Below are 19,685 nucleotides of genomic sequence, written 5' to 3' on the forward strand. Positions count from 1 at the left end.
GCTTGTGTTATTGAAGTCACACTAAACATTATCTTTATTCATCCATGTTTCCCGTTCACTCACAGCAGGCTTAAACAATATTCTTCCAGTGACCTGTAATTATTTGATAGATTTTTTGAGCTAACTGCTCTTTAGTAAGTTTGTAAGTGCTTCCTAAACAATCAGACATAATATGGGACTAATTTAAAGAGTAAGGCAGGCAGTTTTGGCCGAGCCCGAGGGGCTGGTTTGAATCAGCGGAGGCCCCTCGCTCCAGCTCTGGTTTTAAACTGCTCTTCGTGTTTGTGGAAGTGCGGCTGGCGGTCGGCTGCGAGGCAGCGCTGTTTAATTGGTCTTTGTTGTGGAAAGAAACGGGGGAGCACGGTTCACTGCGGTCACATCTGTACAACGGTGGCGAAGAGACTCACACATGTACGTACGCACGCATACACGAGCGCAGATGATGAGACGACACAGGATGGCTCGACATAAATTATCACTGATGAAGCGATGCAGTCAGGTGAACTTATTGAATATGAGTTACTTGCGGATGCACAGGACGTGATTCGGTGTTCAAACAAGATGATGCGTTTCCTTTGTGCGAGGGGATTTTAGCAGCGTATAATTATCACATTTACAAAACAGAGCTTCTGAATAATCAGATGGTGGATTTGTACATGTGACTGTTTGGCCTGCAACGCTGTACTGAAACTAAAACTAGCATTTATTGTAAAATCATGTTTTATGAGCTCAGTCTACATGGAATATTGGCACTACTGGTACTTATCAAGATAAGAAAAGTTTCAGTTTAGAAGTTTAAAGAGTTCCGTCAGCTGCTTCATATTTAGGACCTATTAGGGGTTCCATCATGGGATCATTTTATGGATTTTGTTTTATTTCATTTAGTTTTAATTCATTTTTAATTGCAATGAAATGTTATGCTTGTACACATGCTTTATCACTAGAAAAAATGTAAATAACCTGTTAAACATAAAAGTATTACCAAAGACTTTTTATAAAAGAAAGTAGGTGCACTCGTATTATTATGAATGGGAGAAAGTGCAACGCGCAAAATGGCGGAATAAGTCCTGCCTTCTAAATAAGAGCCATTCACCGATTGGTAAAGTCATCGCGTCACTGCAGCGGCCGTAAGAAGCTCCGGTTCCTTTAGAAACAGTCGGACGCGCTTCCGCGCATTTAGAATTGACCCTTCGCAAAGACCCGCCCCCCTTAGTTACTGTTGCTTTGTCTGACGCAGTGAAAAATACATCACGGAGCAAAGAGGACACTGACAACACATCGACAGACGAGATAGAGCAGGTTACTTATGATATGAAACAGTCCCAGCTTTCAAACTGTGTAATTTTTTAAGAAATTTGAAAAATAAAAACTGTTTTGTAGGTCTTTAATGTGTCGTGACAGATCGCTGTAGCGCCTCAGCTCAAGCGACTCGTGAACCTCTTCCTACTAGTTCATTTATAGCATCAAATAAACATGAATGAACATCACAAGGAATGTTGTTTCAAACACGGAAAGACGTCAGTACACATCATTTTTCAAGTTTACGTCCACCGGGGTTAATCTTCTAACTCCTGACTGCTTTGTCAGACAAAATGGCGGATTCTGCATTCTGATTGGTTAGATGGCTTGTCAATCAAACTTCTGGCGAAGGGTCAATTGCGCATTAGCTTGAAATGCTGTTTTTTTGTCATGATTTGAACGTTAAGAAACAAAAATTATGAGGCAGTTGTTGTCAGATTTCATTGCTGATTTCAAATATGAAATTTAATCAAAAGCTTGGCGAACAGCTTTGGAGAATTTGATGTTTCCTTATTTAAAGAGATAGAAGCTGTATTTGCATACATGAGAGGCGTTTACAAGATGGCCGCCGAGTGAAATGACTTTGGTATTACGGAGCCAATTTCTCCTAATATAGAACCTTTTTTTGGCATAAAGGGCTCTTTCAAATTGGGTCAAGAACCCATAGGGTTCTATTTAGAAACTCTTTTCCTATGACCTTCTATAACTAAGGCAGATGGAATAGTCTAGGAAACAATCACTATTTCTTTTTCTTTTTTTAAATAATATCATAAATTACTCAAATTACTTTAAGAAAATGCCTGTCAACAAAATTGAATGTAAATAATATAATAACTATAATTATCAAGAAAAGGACCGTAAAAAGTGAGAACAGACCAAGCAAGAGATCCTGATGTCCTGAATTTCATCATGATGCATTAAAACGATTCTGCCCACTCCCAGAATCCCCCTTCCTTATATTTATATATATATCGCTCCTACTTTTCATCCCACATCTTTTCCCTCCATTCTCCACTTCATCTCTCCTCCGTCTCATGTGGCGCTGATTGAACCCCATCAAAGGCTGCGGTGAGAGGAGACGGCCTGCTGCAGCTCCAACCTCTCACAGCCTAATGAGACGCACACACACACACGCATGTATGTAATTCCAAACAAGTCAGCATAAGAAATGCACTATACTCATGCACACAAGCACATGTTCAGTTTCTTGGTACATACTTTTCATGCAATGCACTGTAAAATAAAATAAAAAAATTCTGTAAATATCTTTAAATCAAGATGCATTTACTTTAGAAAAATATTTGTTCATTTTTCTCCCATAGGATTAGAAAAATAAATGCAATGTCTTGAGATATTCTTTCAAAACAAATCTTTATATTTTAAACAATCGGGCTTCTCAAGTAATGTCTTTTCTTCATTTACCCAGTCCTTTCTGCCCTCATCAGTGTTTTCTCTCTTTCTTCTTGCCATGTCTCGTCACACTCCCGCAAAACCACAGCTCTCTTCAGAGTCTTTTCCAAACCAGCCTGGCGTCTGTCTCCCCCTTACTAACACGTTTCTTTCTCTATCTGTGTGTGTGTGTATCAAAATATAGACCTAAAAGTATTTGGAACATGACAGAAGTTTGTTGGGTTTGAAATGATTGATCAATAGATGTAGTGTTGAAGTTGCCTCTATTAATCACCTGATTCAAACACACTTCAGACATGATGAAGAACAGTGATGTTACTGAAGAAAAAAGCACTTGAGACTCTAATCGATTACATTCACATTTTTATTTGTGACTTCAGTGTCCACATAGGCCTACATTTTGCGGCTCCTGTATGAAAAAATGTTGTGCAAATTATGTAAAGAGCTGCATATTAAACAAACTTAAATAAATTACATACACAGATACATTCTTATACATGTAAACAAATAAATACATTGGAATGTTAAGGATTTTGCATTTGTACAGACATCTACAACACGTCAGAAAAAATGTGACTACAACTAATTTTGGTACAAATTATTCAACAACATCTCTAAATCAACAGAATCCAAATGTCATATGCTAATTGCCTTTCGATTTGATTTATATGCTAGTATAGCACCACTAAGTGGTCAAATTTTAACATTGCAAGTATTTAGATTATAGTCATAATCTAGTGGTGCTACTGTGGTCAAATTGATCTATATTTCATAGTTACATGAAGAAAAATCACACTATCTTTGCTTTTTTCTGTTTTTATATATACTTTTTTTAACAAATACAATGCACTTTTTTCCTTAATTTATGGTTCTCATGAAACTTTACAAAAAAAGAATAGTAAAATCTTATTTCTAAGGGTAATATACTGTAGTAGTTACCTCATTATCAGTTTATAACATAAAACAGACTCAAATTTTTAACATTTAAATATTAAAAGCTACTGTACACTAAAGTGCCATCAAAAATGGTTATGAAATTATGAAAATAATGTACATAATAGCTTATATGAGCACATCTGACCCTGTTTTACCACAGTAATGCATAAATGTACAGTAGAATATATGAGTGCACATTTGACACTGCTAGAGAATAAAGTAAATGCAGCTACAAAAAGAAAACTGCATGAAGCACATCATTTTCTGTTGGGTTTGTGAACCTGGATGTTCCGGGCAGGATTCACTACACATCCTTTCTCCTGATAATGATCCAGAAGTTTTCTCCACAAAACACTGCAGCGCAGCAAGTTCTCATTACCTGTCAAAACACCAGAATTAAGACACTGTAATCCAGACATCAAGACTGTAGTAACTATAAAATGCATAATGAAGATAAATCAAAACGAGGTTTATTGTATTGTTATAATGGCATTTGGTTTATTTTACATATTGCTTTGAAATTATTGTTAGAACTGAATAATAATTATGCTTATAGGAGATAAAAATGACAGTGATGTGTGCATTATTTTGCATAATTCAAATTGCAGGTATAACAGATCAAACTGTATTAGATTCACACATAACTGACTGCCACAAGCCTAGATTTGTTTATTCATCAGCAAACTAACCAATGATGCACAGTCCTTCTTGTGCCCTGGTGATGCCCACGTTAACTTGGTGTGGGTCCATGATGAATCCAAGTCGTTTCATAATCCAGGATTTCGTTGGTTGTCTCTCTATATCAGACTTCGCCAATGAGCGCACAGTTGACATGATGACATATTTCCACTCACTTCCTGTGGCCAAGCAAACAAAAGAGAAAAGATCAGAAATAATATAAATAGACTATATACACCTTAATACAGAAACAGTATCAAAATGCCTATGTCTTGCTCAATATTTACTAAGTTTAAATAAGCTCTACCTTAATTGTGCCCTAAACATTCTTTTGTTATACATGCATGTATATATTTTTATTATGTTCTATCATGGGTCCAGGTCCATTGATGTAAAATGGCATTTGTTAAAAATGTTATTACCTTGACTCCTCATGATGGTGTTGACTGTGATGCCACGTATACCATTTTCAGACAGAGAGTCACTAATATTCGCAACTTGAGCATTATAAGGCGTGAGAATGGCGATGTCCTTCGTCTGTATCCCAGCCTTAATCAAAAGAATGGCGATCCGCACCTGTTGGACGAATGACATCAGCGTTACAACAAAATGTTATTTTTTTTTTAATGAATTAATGAATGAATAAACAAATAAATAAATAAAATAAAACAGTGCATTTTAATAGGTGGAATTTTGAATTTAAAAACATTTTTTGTGGCAGAAATATGTGGGGCTTAGACTTTTATATATATTTTTTTTATGTATTACTTTATTTGATTGATATTATCATTGTGTATTTTAAATTTGTCTATTTAATATGTTAAGTATCATTATTAGCAGAAGAAGCATCGAGACGACGCAGTCACGTGATGCCTTTTACTTTTCACAGCGCTGATCTAGATCAACAAATTACTGGATAATTGCGTTTTATAAATAATTTTTCTGAGTCTTTATAATTAATATTACTTTTTTTTTATTTGAAAGCTACTTTCTAATATATAAATACATCCAATAACGTCCATTTAGGACAAAACGTATTTGAATGTTACGAAATGGAGCATTCGAATTTCTAAGCGCGCGCTTTGAGGAGTCGTCGTTATGTCTCCTAGGAAACGTAACCGCCAATACTTGCCGCCAAACGGCACTTACTGAGGAGAATCTGGAAGAAGAGTGTAATTTAATGATCTCTGCATCAGCTGGAGTTATTAGGTAAGTAAGTTTATGAATATCGGTGTTTTGTGAAAATAAGTTACACAGTATTTGTTCCTTTATTTGGTAACGGTTGTCATGTTTTAGTAGTGTTATTTTAACGTATGTGTGAAAGATGGATGAAGCCGGTTGATGATGTGTCGGCTTAAAATTACTGTTCTCCTTTTAGACCATATAGTGACTATTTTGAATCGCAAGATGGCGCTAATTAGCTATTCTAGCTCGTGTTGAAATGAAATATAGGAACCGTGGAGTGAATGAGAGACAAAGGTAGTAGCAACTGTAGTAGGCTATGTGAAATATCTAAACTAGGGGTCAGTGGATATTTGAGGCTTGGCTCAGACCTATCTATTATTATCGGAATAATATACTGTATACTACGCTATTTAGGAGTTCAGAGATTTTGGCCCGGTTTCACAGAAAGGGCTTAGCCTAAACCAGGATTAGGCCTTAGTTCAATTAGAGCATTTAAGTATCTTTTATAAACATTCACTAGAAAATCTTGAGAGAAAACAATGGCACTGGCAAATTTTAAGAAATGTCAGTACAAGTTACTTTCAGTTAAAACAGCTCAAAAATGCATTTTAGTCTGGGACTAGCTTAAGCCTTGTCTGTGAAACCGGGGGTTTAGGTTTATGATCTTAGATAATAGTTCCTTCATTTACTTTCTAAACAAACACACATATTGTACCTGCAGCAGCCTGCAAAAACTTTACACTTAATTTACTGCACTTCTAACTTACCACTTCTTCTGCTTCTTCCACATTTGCCTTTGAATTTTCATTCCCACGTTCAGTCGAGACTACCAGACTTTTCTCCTTTCCTTCAACATGACCAAAGACTATACATGTTTGCCTTGATGTAGTATGGAAGAGACTTGGTTTGGGTCGTGTTCCGGTTTTTAACTTTCCTCCATAGAACTCCTTAGATGGAAATTCGCAAATGTCTTCTTGCTGTAAGAGACGAGTTATAATTTAAACTAAGAAGTAACTATAACAATAGAATCACTGTGTAATTGATTAGATCATTGGTTAATATCACTACTAGATATAAAAATTAAATAAATAAAAAACAATTGCTGAATAAAAACTATAAATAAAAAACAACAGAAATGCCCTTTCTAGACACCTTAAGCAAGGAAAGAACAACTGACAGAAATCTGTAGATACAGATACAGTGTGAAATCTACATTCTGATGATTGATTACCATTCTGTACTGAGTGTCAAGCATGAGTGCTTTCTCCATGTAACGTTCGAAAAGAGATTTGCTCATTCCCAATCGCTCCACCACTTCACAGTGCACTACAGGTTGCAGCTGCATATGATCGCCCAGAAGAACAATCTACGAGATGGAAATAGTAGGATAAGAACCCATGCTGCTAATTTCCAGGTTTTACTGTTTGTCTAAAAAGGACTTTGGTTTGGAGTCATACCTGCTCAGGCTTATGAGCCACTAGGGGAATAAAGGCTTCAGGTTCAGTTGCCATGGCACATTCATCAATGATGATCTGTTTGAAGTCGAGGGCTTCAGATAAGGCCGGGTGTGAGGCTGCAGTGCAGGTGCACAAGATGACATCGTGCTGCAATAATTCGTGTTTGCGAGCCATTTTGAGGATTTCTTTGTAGCTTTAAAACAAACAAAAATAGCTTGTGTGAACTTTAAATTAGCTTTTCATTTCTATGAAATTGTGTCCAAACAATTTCCAACAAACGAGAAACGATAATTTGGAACCAAAAAGAGATTTGTAGTTATTGAGCCATACATACAGTTTTTTTTCTTCTTTAGTGAGATGATCTCCTCTTCCGATTTTCAAATCAAATGCATGTATTTGATCAGCATATCTGTTGCCTGGCTTTCGAATCAGGTGGTGTAATGCAATGGAACTAATAAAACAACAACAATAAACATGTTAGTGGAAATCAAGTTTAAACACACACACACACACCACTGATAGTTAGTATCTACACCCAAATAAGTGACTAATGGTCAGTATTTGGGGAATACCTGAGTTCCGTGTTTGGTTTTTCCCCTCTTTTAGAATTGCGTGACAGCTTCAGATTGCAGCCTGGGTAAGGAAACTCCAACATCTCCATCTGATCACTGTAGACTCTGAGAGGTTTAACGTCTCTCCTAACTTTTAGGAGATGACCTGCAACACATTTAAAGTTGCAGTGATCCTCGATCAGATAATGTTCTTTTAAAAGGAACTGGCAAAATGTCAAATAATAATTGGCTATATGGGATCGCATACTAGATACTACTATACTGCACTATTTCTGCAACATTTACTGGGAATACTTCTGTATATTCAAAATGTTATGTATGTACCAATTACCTGAATGACCTACTACTTTTTCCAATATGCAAAATAACAATATTTTTATATGGTTTGCAAAATGTACCTGCTACAACATCAACAGATTTATTTGAAGGCCCACAGTACAGAATAGCTCTCTTCTTCTGTGAACTGAGGGTAGGAAGCTGTTGGATTTTCTTGAGCAACCAGTACACAATATAGACACCAACAACAGTTTTTCCAGTCCCTGTGAAAATGCACAACAACAATATTGCAGGAAAGGACTGGAAGTTATAGTAGCCTTTGTGAAACCAAAGAAAAACAGAAAATCTCTCTCACCTGGTGGTCCTTGGATAAGAGTGAACGGGTTGGTCAGTGCTTCTCTTATAGCTTTAGTTTGACTGTTGTTTAGATGGGAAAGCCCAGAAGGGAGATAATTGTCAATCTCAAATCTGGCTGTGTTCTGCTCTGGAATTGTACATCCTTTGAGGAGATATATTGTGTTAAACAAAATTAAACTACATTTGAAAAGATTTTCTGAAAAAAAAAAGGGTTAGTAAATCACTAAAGTTTGATAGTAGAGTTTGAAATACAGATATGCAAGATGTTATGCAGTACCTTCTCCAGAGTTGATTCTCCTGCCCATGGCAATAGTTTTTACAAGTTGGTTAGCTTTGGTTAGACTGTTAATCGCATTCTCTTTGCGTCTGCAAAGTAAATTAAAAAGCATAATGAAGCATATTGTTTGAAGATGTGCTCTTAATCTGGGGATACACATTATATTATACATACTCAAAAGAGTAGCTTTAAAATGATACAGTCTGTATTCTTGAACATTTTAGTTAGTTATAGTATATATGATTTATAGTCTTACACGTCTGGCAGAAGCTTTGTAATCAGCTCCAGGGTGAATCTTGTCTTCTCAGAGAATATTGCTTCTGGAATATTTGTCATGGGCTTGTGGTTGATCAGAAAATCAATTTGTAAATTCTTTGGTTCTTTGGAGTCCATTTCCTTAACTTCTGTTATTATGCCATGGACCACCCAACTAATAGAAGGAATGTCCATGAGATCTGTGTTTTCCAGAAAGGGACTACTCTGACTTTTGTGAATCCGAGTTCGAATGCAGAGGAAACTGTTCTTGAGGTCACATTCAATAGACCACTGAGATTGCTTGTCAAGCGGGAGGAGAAAAAAACCTTTAAGCATTTTTTGAGGAGAGATTTCCCATTTCAAGGCAACATCTTCAAGAAGAATGCTCTCATTTTCAGCCACAGCACTGAAGGCTGACTCCATTTCACACATAGGTTTCCATATTTCCTGATAATCCATGTATGTCTTGTATGAATTTCTTGATGAGTGGAATGCATATTTTGAAAAACACTTGATTGGATCTTTCACATGCTCCAAGCAAATCTCAAATTTTGGATGCACAACAAACAGCTGAACCACTGGTGTCAGTAATCCTCGAGCCGTGGCTGGACCTAGCTGCACCTCGACTGCTTCACCTTGCTTTATTCTCAGCGACAGTTCGGCATAATGCTCAGCGTGCATGGGATCAGAGTTTTCTGAAACTGTAGAGTTTCTCATTCTTTCCTGGAATTGTCTTGTATGGATTCTTGAGGTAGCATCAAGCTCCTCAATCAGGGGAATCATACTGTTCCAATTTTCTTCTCTAACAGCAGCTGCTAGGCATTTCCAGGTCTTTGTAGGGACATAGGCCATGACTGAGTTTGGATTTTGTTGTTTCACTTCAGCAAGGATGTGAGGGTTGGAGAATGAATATATCCTACGCACCCATTTCAAGATCATGCAGTTGTTTGCTTCATCAAACTCTGGTTGATCTGCCAGCTGAAGATCCCTGTACATAATGTCCAAGTTTTCTGATATAGAGCTTCTGTTAAGTGGGAAGGATACTCTGAAGTTTGTCCCTGACGGATTGAGTTCCACAATGTATGCCACCTTCCTTTCACTTTGGGTCGACAGTTTTAATGCAAAATGTAGAGCATTCGCTTTCCTCTCATATGCTGACTGTTGGTCATTTTTCCTGGAAAATTCCATACAAGAGAGGTTAATGTCACGAACTGTGTACTTAATGTCTGTCTTGTCCATCAGAGAATGAAGAAGGCGCTGCACAATTACATCTATGTACCGGCGGACTGGAGACGAGGCCCAAGTATAGCTGTCAAGATCCAAATCATAGTGCCCAATTCTTGAGACATGTGTTGAGTTTGAGCGCAGAAAACATGCTTTTTGAAACAGTCTCCTAAATGCAATAGCAAAAGGGAGAAGTTTTGGGTGAATGTCATCAGTTGCAACAAAGTCAATTACTTTGTAGATATTTCTCTGCTCTGCTGCTGTTCTCAGGCATCTCAAAATCGATTTTAGTATAGGGAAGGCTTCAGAATCAGAAATGTGAGCCTGAGGGTTTGGCATGGCTGTGTGGTTGATCAAACCTGAGTTATTCACTTCATGAGCTCGACTTGAGAAGTGAACAGATAGTGGAATCAAGGTGGCATTTTTGACAAAAAGTTCAGTAAGCTTTTCACTTTTTGGCCCGTCCTGACATCTCAGTGGGGTTAGACTCCTTGTTGTTCCATCAAACAGAAGGCGTTCAGCAACTGTGTGGTTAAACATGATCATCAGCTCTTCCACCATTTGGTGAGATTGTCTTCTTCCGAGGGTTACGTCCTCATCTGGCTGTTTGTAGCACCAGTCTTCCTGTTTCCTGTATCTCCTGTGAACTTCAGCAAACTTCCATGCTTTCACAAGGCAGATTTCAAGTGGGTCAGAATGCTGACAGGTGTTTTCAAGGATGTCCTCAGCTTCATCATAGGAAAACTTTCTCTTGGAGTGAATGACAGACTTGCAGAAAAATCTTTTCTTTATGCAGTTTGTTTTTGCATCTACTTGTATTATCAAGGAGATGGCTCGTCTGTCATGGTTAGGGATTAAACTGAAGAAATTGGCACTCAATTCTTTAGGGAACATGTAAATTGGCTCCTTCCCACGTGGATAGAATGCAGTGCACAGCTGTCTTGCATATTTGTCCAGTTCACTGTCTTTAGCCACAAAGCTTGCAACATCAGAAATGTGAACTCCTATTTCGTAGAACTCACCTAAATCGCATACACTGATTGCATCATCAAGGTCTAGTGAATCGGCAGGATCGACGGTGAATGTTGGGAGCATGCGAAAATCTTTTCGTCCAACTTCAGATAAACTGAGACCTTGAAAGTCTTGCATCTGTTTTTCCAAAGATGAAGAAAGAGTCCTCCTCAACTGGAACTCTATGCTGAGTACATTCAATCCATCATCTAAAGTTGTTATGCTTGGAAACAGTCCCACAACAATCCCCAAGGGATATCTGGAATACTTTTTCCACTTAAGGATTTTGACAACATAAAGATATTTTCTGTGTGCCTCCTCATTGATTTTGATGAACTTCTCTACTTTGAGGTTCTCAGGATTTCTTACAGCAATGTGGTCTGGTTTGTCTTTCCAAAATGGTGTGTAAATTTTGGTGATACATTTGTTGATGGGTGTCATCACTTGATTGTCGTATCTTTCAAGGGTGCAGACAAATTCTTTGACATTATCCACACTTTCAAGAACGTTGATTACTTTTCCCATAGGATGATCTGAGTGATTCTCACTCAGGATCTCCACTTCTACTTTGTCTCCAGGGAATGCCTGTCCGATATTCCTTCTACCCTTGATATCGATTCTCAGAGTGGATTCATCGAGTGGTCTAGCATAACCTTGATGAAAACTCTCTATGACAATCTCACAGCATTTGTGGATGGTAGAGTTTGTCATCAATTGCTCTTCATCTGCTTCTGTAATCTGGTTGTTCACACTGGTGACAAGATACCCATTGTTAAAAACTGGAAACAGTCCTTCCTCTGTCAATGCAACATTGATGTCTTTGCTCTCATCAAGAAGCTCTTGAAGTATTGGGTCTTCTATGTCTGGTATTTCAGATGTAGATGATTCACTATCACTGCTTTCTTCATCCTCACTTCTGCAGAGCTCAGATATCTCAAGGAGATCTTGTTTCAAAGAATCCAAGGTAAAGTCATGGGCACTTCCCTTGTTGATGCAATATTCTATGTAAGATCTCCATAGCCTTGAGCACATACCAAAGTGATGGAAAGAAAGAGCAGCTGCATCTCCAACCACAATTATTTGGGATTGGGCTCTTGTCATAACAGTATTCAGCACTCGCATATCATTGAAAAACTCAAGACAGGTCCGGTCCGTCTCCAATAGGCTGTCCTTCGTGTGCACAGTGGAAATCACGATTACTCTGAATTGTTTTCCTGCAAAATATGGGAAAAGGCAGTACACTCTGTCAATCATATGTGTTAATGCTAGAGTGTTTGTATATAATTATGTTGGCATAGCATTACATTTGAGTAATGCATCATCCTTACCTTGCACATTTTCAGCATTCTCCACAGTGAAACGGGGCAGTCTAAGCTGACGCAGTCTTTGCCGTATTTCATACACCTGAAACACAAGAAAGGCAAAAGCATCTGTTATAAACACACTGGCGTGAATTTGATGAGTTAGCAGCATAACATTAATAGCATACTATAAATTGGTAACTAGCAATATGTTTGATACCTGTCTGCCTTGAGAAAGGACACAGACTGATTCTGGATCTTGATCACCCCACTCCTGAGGCCATTCCTCCATTATTCCTTGCACAATATCAACAACACTTAGAATCTGTTCTGGATTGAACCAGGACATGCTTGTTGAGTCCAAACGGCATTCTCCTCTTACATGATGGAACTGCAAGGCATGCTGGTGTGGATGAGAAGGCACATCTCCTTTAGCCTTGATCACATCACTCTTTCCCACATAAAAATAAGTTGACACAAAGTCCACAATGTCCTTTGTGGAACGGTAGTTTTCACTGAAAATGATTCGACTCTGTTTGGCCGCATTAGTGTTTTCATCTTGGTAGTAATAGAAGAGGCGATTGAGCAGGGTCTGTTCTGAGCATTTGTCTTGTCTCACAGAGAAGAGCTTGGGTCCCATCTGCATGTGATCTCCTGCTAAAACAACACGTGTATTTTTGCCAGCCAAGCCCAATGCCATAAGAGCCTCACACTCCAACATCTGAGAAGCTTCATCAATCAGAATGTGGCTGAAGTAGTTTTCAGGGAGGTTCATGTCATTGAAGAAACGAGCCAGCGCAGTTGTTGTTATGATAATTCTTGTGGAATCTAGAACCGATTTATCAGGAAACTCAAATTGATTGCCGCCTTTGGATAAATGGCAGTACTGTAGAGTGATAGGATCAGTGGATCTGAGATTGCTTTCCATTGCCTTGATTCTCAGAGGTTTGGCTTCACGATTGCCTTCAGTTGTTACATATTCATGGAAATGACCTCTTATATAAAGATCTGCTGAACTGCATTGGGAAAAAAATAGATAAATAATAGTAGCTGGTACAATTAAACATTTAGAACAATGCATTTGGTAGACATTTTTATGCAAAGGGACATTGCCTTCAAGGTATTCATTTAATCACTTTATGAACCCATAACCTCAGCATTGCTTGTGCAATACTCTACTGTTTGAGCTACAGGAATGCAAATGTATTTTAAACAAATGAATATGAAAGGTCAGTGCCCTGTTGAAAAGACCAGCATATGTTGTGTTTTGGATGTTGGTGTGTCAGTATCTCACCAGCTAGGCCTGAACCAAGCAGTAACCAGCATAAATCAGTATTGAAATTCAAGTTATCCTGAGCTGGTCATTTCAGCAGGATGACCCACTTCTGTGGAGCAGTACTCTGAAGTGCGATGCCTTACCTGTTTGTGTGAGTGCAAATCAGGATTTTGTTCTGTGGTTGCTGCACAAGAGCCCGGGCCATCTTTGCAAGGGTTCGAGTTTTCCCTGTTCCAAAAGGTCCATAAATCAACAAAGGTGGGATAGTGCTTCTGTTGTCTGTTACACCCAGGACAAAATTCATTGCTGCTTGCTGCTTCTCATTTAACTCAATGTTATCTAACTGGGAAGAAATACAGAAGTTGCTGTTTTTCAGATCAGGCAAAACTTTGTCCAAGTCGGAGAGATCATCAATGGCCTTGTGCATCTCGCAGAACCATAGACGATTTATTTGGAACTGGACTTCCATCTCACATTGCTCTTCATTCTTCAGATTAAGATCAGTGCAGCAGTGTTTGGAAAGCTGTAGATGGACTTGTTTCTCAGTGGCAGTGTCTTTCAGAATTTCAGCCTCATAAATAGGTGTACGATCATTAGCGTTTTTCACGACACAAACAAGAGATCTGATAGCATGTCTTTTCAGTATGAAACCTTGAGGGGAATCAGGATTGAGCGGGTGAGATAAAGGCACAACAGCAAAAAGTTCCCCTGGATAAGCCAATTTCATTCCAAACCGTTCATCAAACAGTTTATTTTTCAACTGCACAATCCCTCGTAGATTCAGCCTGAAAATATTTTGGAACAAAGAGAGTACATTAGAGTTGTTATAAATTGCAATAGTCAAATATGGGATTTAGACCTAAACAGTAAATATATATATTTACTGTACCTGGCAAGCAGTTCACCTACTAACTTTTCCTCCTGGTATAAAAAATTGTGCATGCTCTGTTTGTAATTCTCACGGTTAATCAAACTGTATGACTGGCGTTTCATGACGAGTGGGTATGTGTTTAGCAGCTCTCTCTGTGCCTCATCTCTTTCAACAAAAGGAATGATTTCCAGGCTTTCCTCACTCCAGGGCTCAAGATTCATGGCAGTCTCTGGTATTTCTTGTGGAACCTCGGCTGCTGGACATGTGACTGATGTTCCCGTACACTCTTCATCTCCAACTCGGACCTTGAGTTTTTGTCGCAGTACGGGTCTCGTATTGAAGTCAAACACTACCCACTGCTCATACAGGCCTGGTCGGTCAGATTTGAAGGACACTGGAATTTCATACTCTGCAGAAACAATTTACAGTCATTATCTGAATGTTTTTTTGTACATTGCAGTTCAATAATGAATGAATACTTATTAATGTAAGTTTTATTACTGAGGTTTGTGAGAAACATTAATCTTCACCTGTTTGGTCACTATCCTTTTTAAACCAAACACTAGTGGAATACGACAGTTCCTCATGGGGGTTTTTGTTGAGGCTGAATGTCGCCCCCTGTTCCCGTCTGAGTAAAGCAATCACATCTAGAGGTTCCTGGAGGGATTGAGTACAGATCAATGTACATAGGGCTGCTCGATTATGGCAAAAATCATAATCACGATTATTTTGGTCAATACTGAAATCATGATTATTGGTGGGTGATATGATCAAAGTCTTATTTCATGATATGAGTGATTTGAAATGGCACAAATAGCACTACTTCAGCAAAAACTAATACTAGGTTAATTAATCTAAGTAAAAATTCCTAAAAACAGTTACAGAAGTAAACAGTCAGCAATACAAAAAGTGCAAAGAAACTAATTACAAACAAAACTGTCAAAAATACAACATAACAAAAATACAAATTAAATAAACAGTGCTTTAAGTTTTTCAGGAAGATGTATTAATAAGTAATAGCCGACAACAGAAATTGAATAAAGTAATCAAATGTAAAATAACACTGCTGTATATATTAAATATAGACTAATCATTATTAAAACTACAAATGTTATTCACTGAAGAACAGTGAGTGATTTTATCTGTCTTTTGTTGTTTTATTAACATCAAAGACTGCAGCAGGTTTATTAGGCTGCTGTCACTTTAAGGTCCGACATACTGTTACACACGCCTTTACAATTCACTTGAGACATAACCGACTGTGTTTACGAGGATACTATCAAAATTTTTGCATTTTTAAAAAAAAAAGTTTTTTTGTGTGTGTGTGTGTGTAGGCTATTTAATAGTTTATTCACGAATCTTAAGACGCCTGGTTTCTTTCGCGACATAATTTACTTTTAAATGACACTTTAATATCAAATCTCACTTATTTGGCTAATTTAAATGTTACATTTGGCTTAGGGAGGAACGAAAGCGCACTGTTGTGAAGGAAAGGACGGAATGCAGCAGCTGCGCAATAATCATTTTACCTTGATTATGTTGTTTTCATAATCATTGGAAGCCAAAATTGAAATCGAAAAACCAATTACGATTAATCGCACAGCCCTAATCTTACACTACAAACACATTAGACAGCTGTCTAAAAATGTTTAGGAAAAAAATGATTAAAAAATTATATGATCAATAAGTCATGACAGCATGTTTTTATTTTAACTCATTAAAATAAGTTTTAATTTTTAAAATAAGCAATTTTTGTAACTTTTTTTGCTTTTCTTGATTGTACTTTTTCTGGATTATGCATATGCATTATTACACATTTATCCCACACAACATCATATAGACTTGTTAATAAAAACAACTTTGCAAGAATGCCTTGAACCTTTTTTATTATTCCGTAAGGATAAAGTATTCCTCAGGGTCATTTAGCTGATCAAGAAGCACAAAACTCTGCTTTGAACCCCATAATTCCTAAAAATCAAGAGCATATGTAGTAGTATCATTAGTTAATACACAAACCTTGGAAACAATGGTGAAATTCCATGTATACTGTAATCCCTTTTTCCTTACATAGACGCTGTCTAAATCTGGGTCACAGGTGACGGAAACATCAGGAAAGGTGTCGCTGATCTGCAGGAATATTGATTCAATTAATGTTTATGAAGTTGTAAAAAGCAAATATATACAGTAATAATCAAGCTTTGGTTTTAAATATATAGTAAAGGATTTGCCACTAATAACATTATACATCATTCATTACAGTACGGCCCACTTACAATCATTTCCTTGTTCTCACTGTGCCTGTATTCCTCCAAGAGCGTGTCCTGATAGGACAGTAAATCCAGATCGCCTGCATCACTGGCTTTCTTCCGTAAAGCCTTGATTCTTTTCTGCCATTCACGAAGTTCCTCTTTACTGTGTGCGTTTCTGCAGTTATCTCCATACTCACATACCAGGGATCTATGGGAGAACATTTTATAGGCTCCTTTAACACTTTGAATCAAGCAAACATCTAAATGTCATGACACACTTCTGATAAATACCTTTCACACAGTTTCAGGTCCTTGTGTGTTAGTGGCGGATCACGGTACTTCCATTTCAGAGAGGTGTCTTCGAAGATCAGTCTCCTGTGCTTCACCGTGAAACAGTGGTTCATGAATTCCTCACGTGATGGGAAGCGCTCCTGACATAACATGCAGTCTAGCAATCTTCCTTTCTCTTGAGGCTTTGACTGCAGTGTCCTTTGGTTTTGTTTGATCACATTCACAAGCTGAGGAATGGTCAGATTTTCATCCTTCATGACGTTCCACACCGATGCTTCCTCTGGGCACCTAGCAAAGGAACATCTACTGTCATGCTCCGTGCATCCACGTCCTTCAATGTAGAACCAGCAAGCAACATACTTGTAAGGTCTAGGAAATTTTGGCAGGGGAGCAACTGGCCTCCATACTGAACTTTGACCTTTCCGCCTGATCAGTAAGATGTTTTCCGAGCATTTATGGATGATCTGGTAAAGGGAGTATTGAATATCACTGAGTTTTCTACAGCACTTCTTACATCTCACACACAGATCAAACGTCTCTTGTAATGTTAGAAGTTTATGATGATTTCCTACATGAGCCATGATTTAGAAGACGAGAAATTCCTGTGAAAATAAATAATTCGTAATTAGAATAATTATTTTATTTGTTGTTGTTGTTGTTGTTTTTAACACTGAAGTAATACACAATCTAATATTGACTAATTTCCTCAAGCTTCAGACTAAATTAACATCAGTTGTAAGAAACATATCTTTACACACAGTAATTCACATCTATAAAGAGGGGTGTGGTAATTGAAAATGATTAGCCTGGTTTATGCCAAAACAAATACTGAATAAGAGCAGTTATGACACAATAACAATTTCTTATTTGTATTTAAGGATATATAAACAGCTGATTAAACCAAACTTATAACAGTAATTTCAGGTCACCTTCTTTTAAAGGAACAGTTCAATTCTGTAATAATTTACTCATGCTGAGTATGACTTTCTTCTTCCATGTAAAACAAAAGAGGATGTTCAGCAGAATGAGAGACTCGGTCATCATTCACTCTATAGGAAAAAAACAACGAAATTAAATAGTGACTGAAGTTGCCATTCTTACCTAACAGCTTTTGAATTCCACCATAACATAAATAAATGATATTTGAATGATTATTTTCGATTAAATAAAATGTTCACAAAAAAAATGAGGTAACATGAATTAGTAATGCATAGTGTCATCTTACCTTCTAACACATCTCGAATGTTTTCCAATACACAACGATCTTCCTGTAACACTGGTTTCAGTCTCAGTCATGTGCATCTTGCTAGAGGCTTTTAAGCAATTTATAGAGATGTTGCTGAGTGACGCTGGTTAAGCCACTCCTTCCTAGAATTAAAGAATAACTTTCCTTTTCCTGGACAGTGTGTTTGTACAGAACAGTGCAAATGCAGCGTTAGCTTTCAGTTTCAATACCGATGAAAACAACAGGAAGCAAACAGAGCAGAATCACAAACAAACTCAATGTCAGCTGTAATATTTAAGGTAAACCGAGGAATGAAATTGGTGTAGATGTTATAAATTAGTATGTTTTTGCTGCTATACAAACAAAACTGGATATTGATGTTTGCATGAAATGTGCATTTTTAAATCATGATGACTACACAAATTAGACATGTTTTCCACATTGCACAAGCTTAACTTGTTTCACCATGAAACTCATCTAGTAATATCCTGAATACTCCTTTTCTCAGATTTAAAATGTCTCTTTTTCCTGATAAAAGAAAATAGAGATTACATATGCACACACTCATTAAATGAGAACAGTTTAAATGCAAAGTTGAATTACTTTGGGACATTTTCAAAAACAATCAGCACTGAAATGTAAATACTGTTTCCAAAGTTAGGGTCCTTCGAAAGGATTCACAGAAACTGCACAAGATAACATTTTTACAAATTAAAGACCCATTTGGAGAAAACTCTATCTTGAAGTGAAACAAACGGTGGTCTGAGGCTTGAGGTTTATGTCTGTGAAGCCTGAACATTATGGACGACAGTTCCAACAGTTACAGTCCGGAGCGGCACACAAACTGTTAAACAAAGCAGGTGATTGAAACTATTTTAATGATACCTTGAAGACTGACATTACATGCATTAGGAGTGTCAATATTTACTCATTTACCACCTGACCACTCCCTTTTAAATGCCATATTATGTAAGATTGTGTAAATTTTGCCACAAACAAAACAGGTTTATGTGCCACGTGTCTGAATATCCCTTATTCTTCTGCCTCTGATTAAAGACCTAGGAATGTCATAATTGTGTGCACTTTTGAATGTGTTTTTAGATCCATCTGACTCATAAGAACCCAGGACACACACACACACACACACACACTCTCTTTCTAGGCCTGCTGCATTGTGACCTAATCTAAGCAAACAAAACAACTTCAGTTTCATTTATCTGTAATTTGCAATACACTTCGACCAGTGTTGTCAGATGACACGTATGCAAACACACCCTTATTTTACTGAGATGTCATGACATTTGAGAGCATATGAGTCTTATCAGCAGCAATACAAGTCCTAATGACTGTTTAGAAACTATATTGAGAATCTACTGCGTCAGTAATTTCCATATTCAAAACCTCATCAGAGCCAAAAAACTCAGAAGACATGCTAAACCATTAGTTAAAATAATATATACATAACAAATGTGAGTTAAAGGATGTCAGAAATAAATTACAGTTTTACCTGAGAAGTCTTGATGAGTTGCCATCGT

General features: G+C 37.4%; 1 protein-coding gene across 4 annotated transcripts; it reads right to left on the reverse strand.

Annotated features, from left to right (window-relative positions):
• Positions 1 to 3,055: 3,055 nt before the first annotated feature.
• helz2a (helicase with zinc finger 2a) lies at positions 3,056 to 18,809 on the reverse strand. 4 transcript variants are annotated; one of them, XM_048198712.1, is made up of 24 exons: positions 18,151 to 18,809; positions 17,855 to 17,974; positions 17,498 to 17,527; positions 17,286 to 17,389; positions 16,926 to 17,213; positions 16,659 to 16,842; positions 16,402 to 16,512; positions 14,916 to 15,042; positions 14,404 to 14,794; positions 13,658 to 14,299; positions 12,459 to 13,254; positions 12,266 to 12,341; positions 8,704 to 12,151; positions 8,448 to 8,536; positions 8,169 to 8,312; positions 7,936 to 8,076; positions 7,538 to 7,682; positions 7,300 to 7,416; positions 6,966 to 7,158; positions 6,740 to 6,874; positions 6,276 to 6,485; positions 4,746 to 4,899; positions 4,335 to 4,502; positions 3,056 to 4,024 (listed from the first exon to the last, which is right to left on the reverse strand). In XM_048198712.1, the coding sequence occupies exons 3-24, from the start codon at positions 17,504 to 17,506 to the stop codon at positions 3,903 to 3,905; spliced, it is 7,794 nt and encodes a 2,597-aa protein (XP_048054669.1). In that variant the 5' UTR covers positions 17,507 to 17,527; positions 17,855 to 17,974; positions 18,151 to 18,809; the 3' UTR covers positions 3,056 to 3,902. The 4 variants fall into 4 exon arrangements, with proteins under 4 accessions (XP_048054669.1, XP_048054668.1, XP_048054667.1 ...); XM_048198711.1 differs by having other exon boundaries at positions 16,926 to 17,389; XM_048198710.1 differs by having other exon boundaries at positions 17,286 to 17,527.
• Between the last annotated feature and the right edge of the window lie 876 nt (positions 18,810 to 19,685).

This window comes from Megalobrama amblycephala, linkage group LG8, assembly GCF_018812025.1.
Source record: "Megalobrama amblycephala isolate DHTTF-2021 linkage group LG8, ASM1881202v1, whole genome shotgun sequence".
Lineage (NCBI taxonomy): Eukaryota > Metazoa > Chordata > Actinopteri > Cypriniformes > Xenocyprididae > Megalobrama > Megalobrama amblycephala.

Bases quoted from the DNA above. Each gene is read 5' to 3' on its own strand.
- helz2a (XM_048198709.1), bottom strand. From the start codon at position 17,506: ATGGCTCATGTAGGAAATCATCATAAACTTCTAACATTACAAGAGACG. The intron at 16,513-16,658 runs GTAAGTGGGCCG...ATATTCCTGCAG, and splicing joins GTGAGAACAAGGAAATGATT to ATCAGCGACACCTTTCCTGA. The intron at 7,159-7,299 runs GTATGTATGGCT...TTTGTTTTAAAG, and splicing joins ACTAAAGAAGAAAAAAAACT to CTACAAAGAAATCCTCAAAA.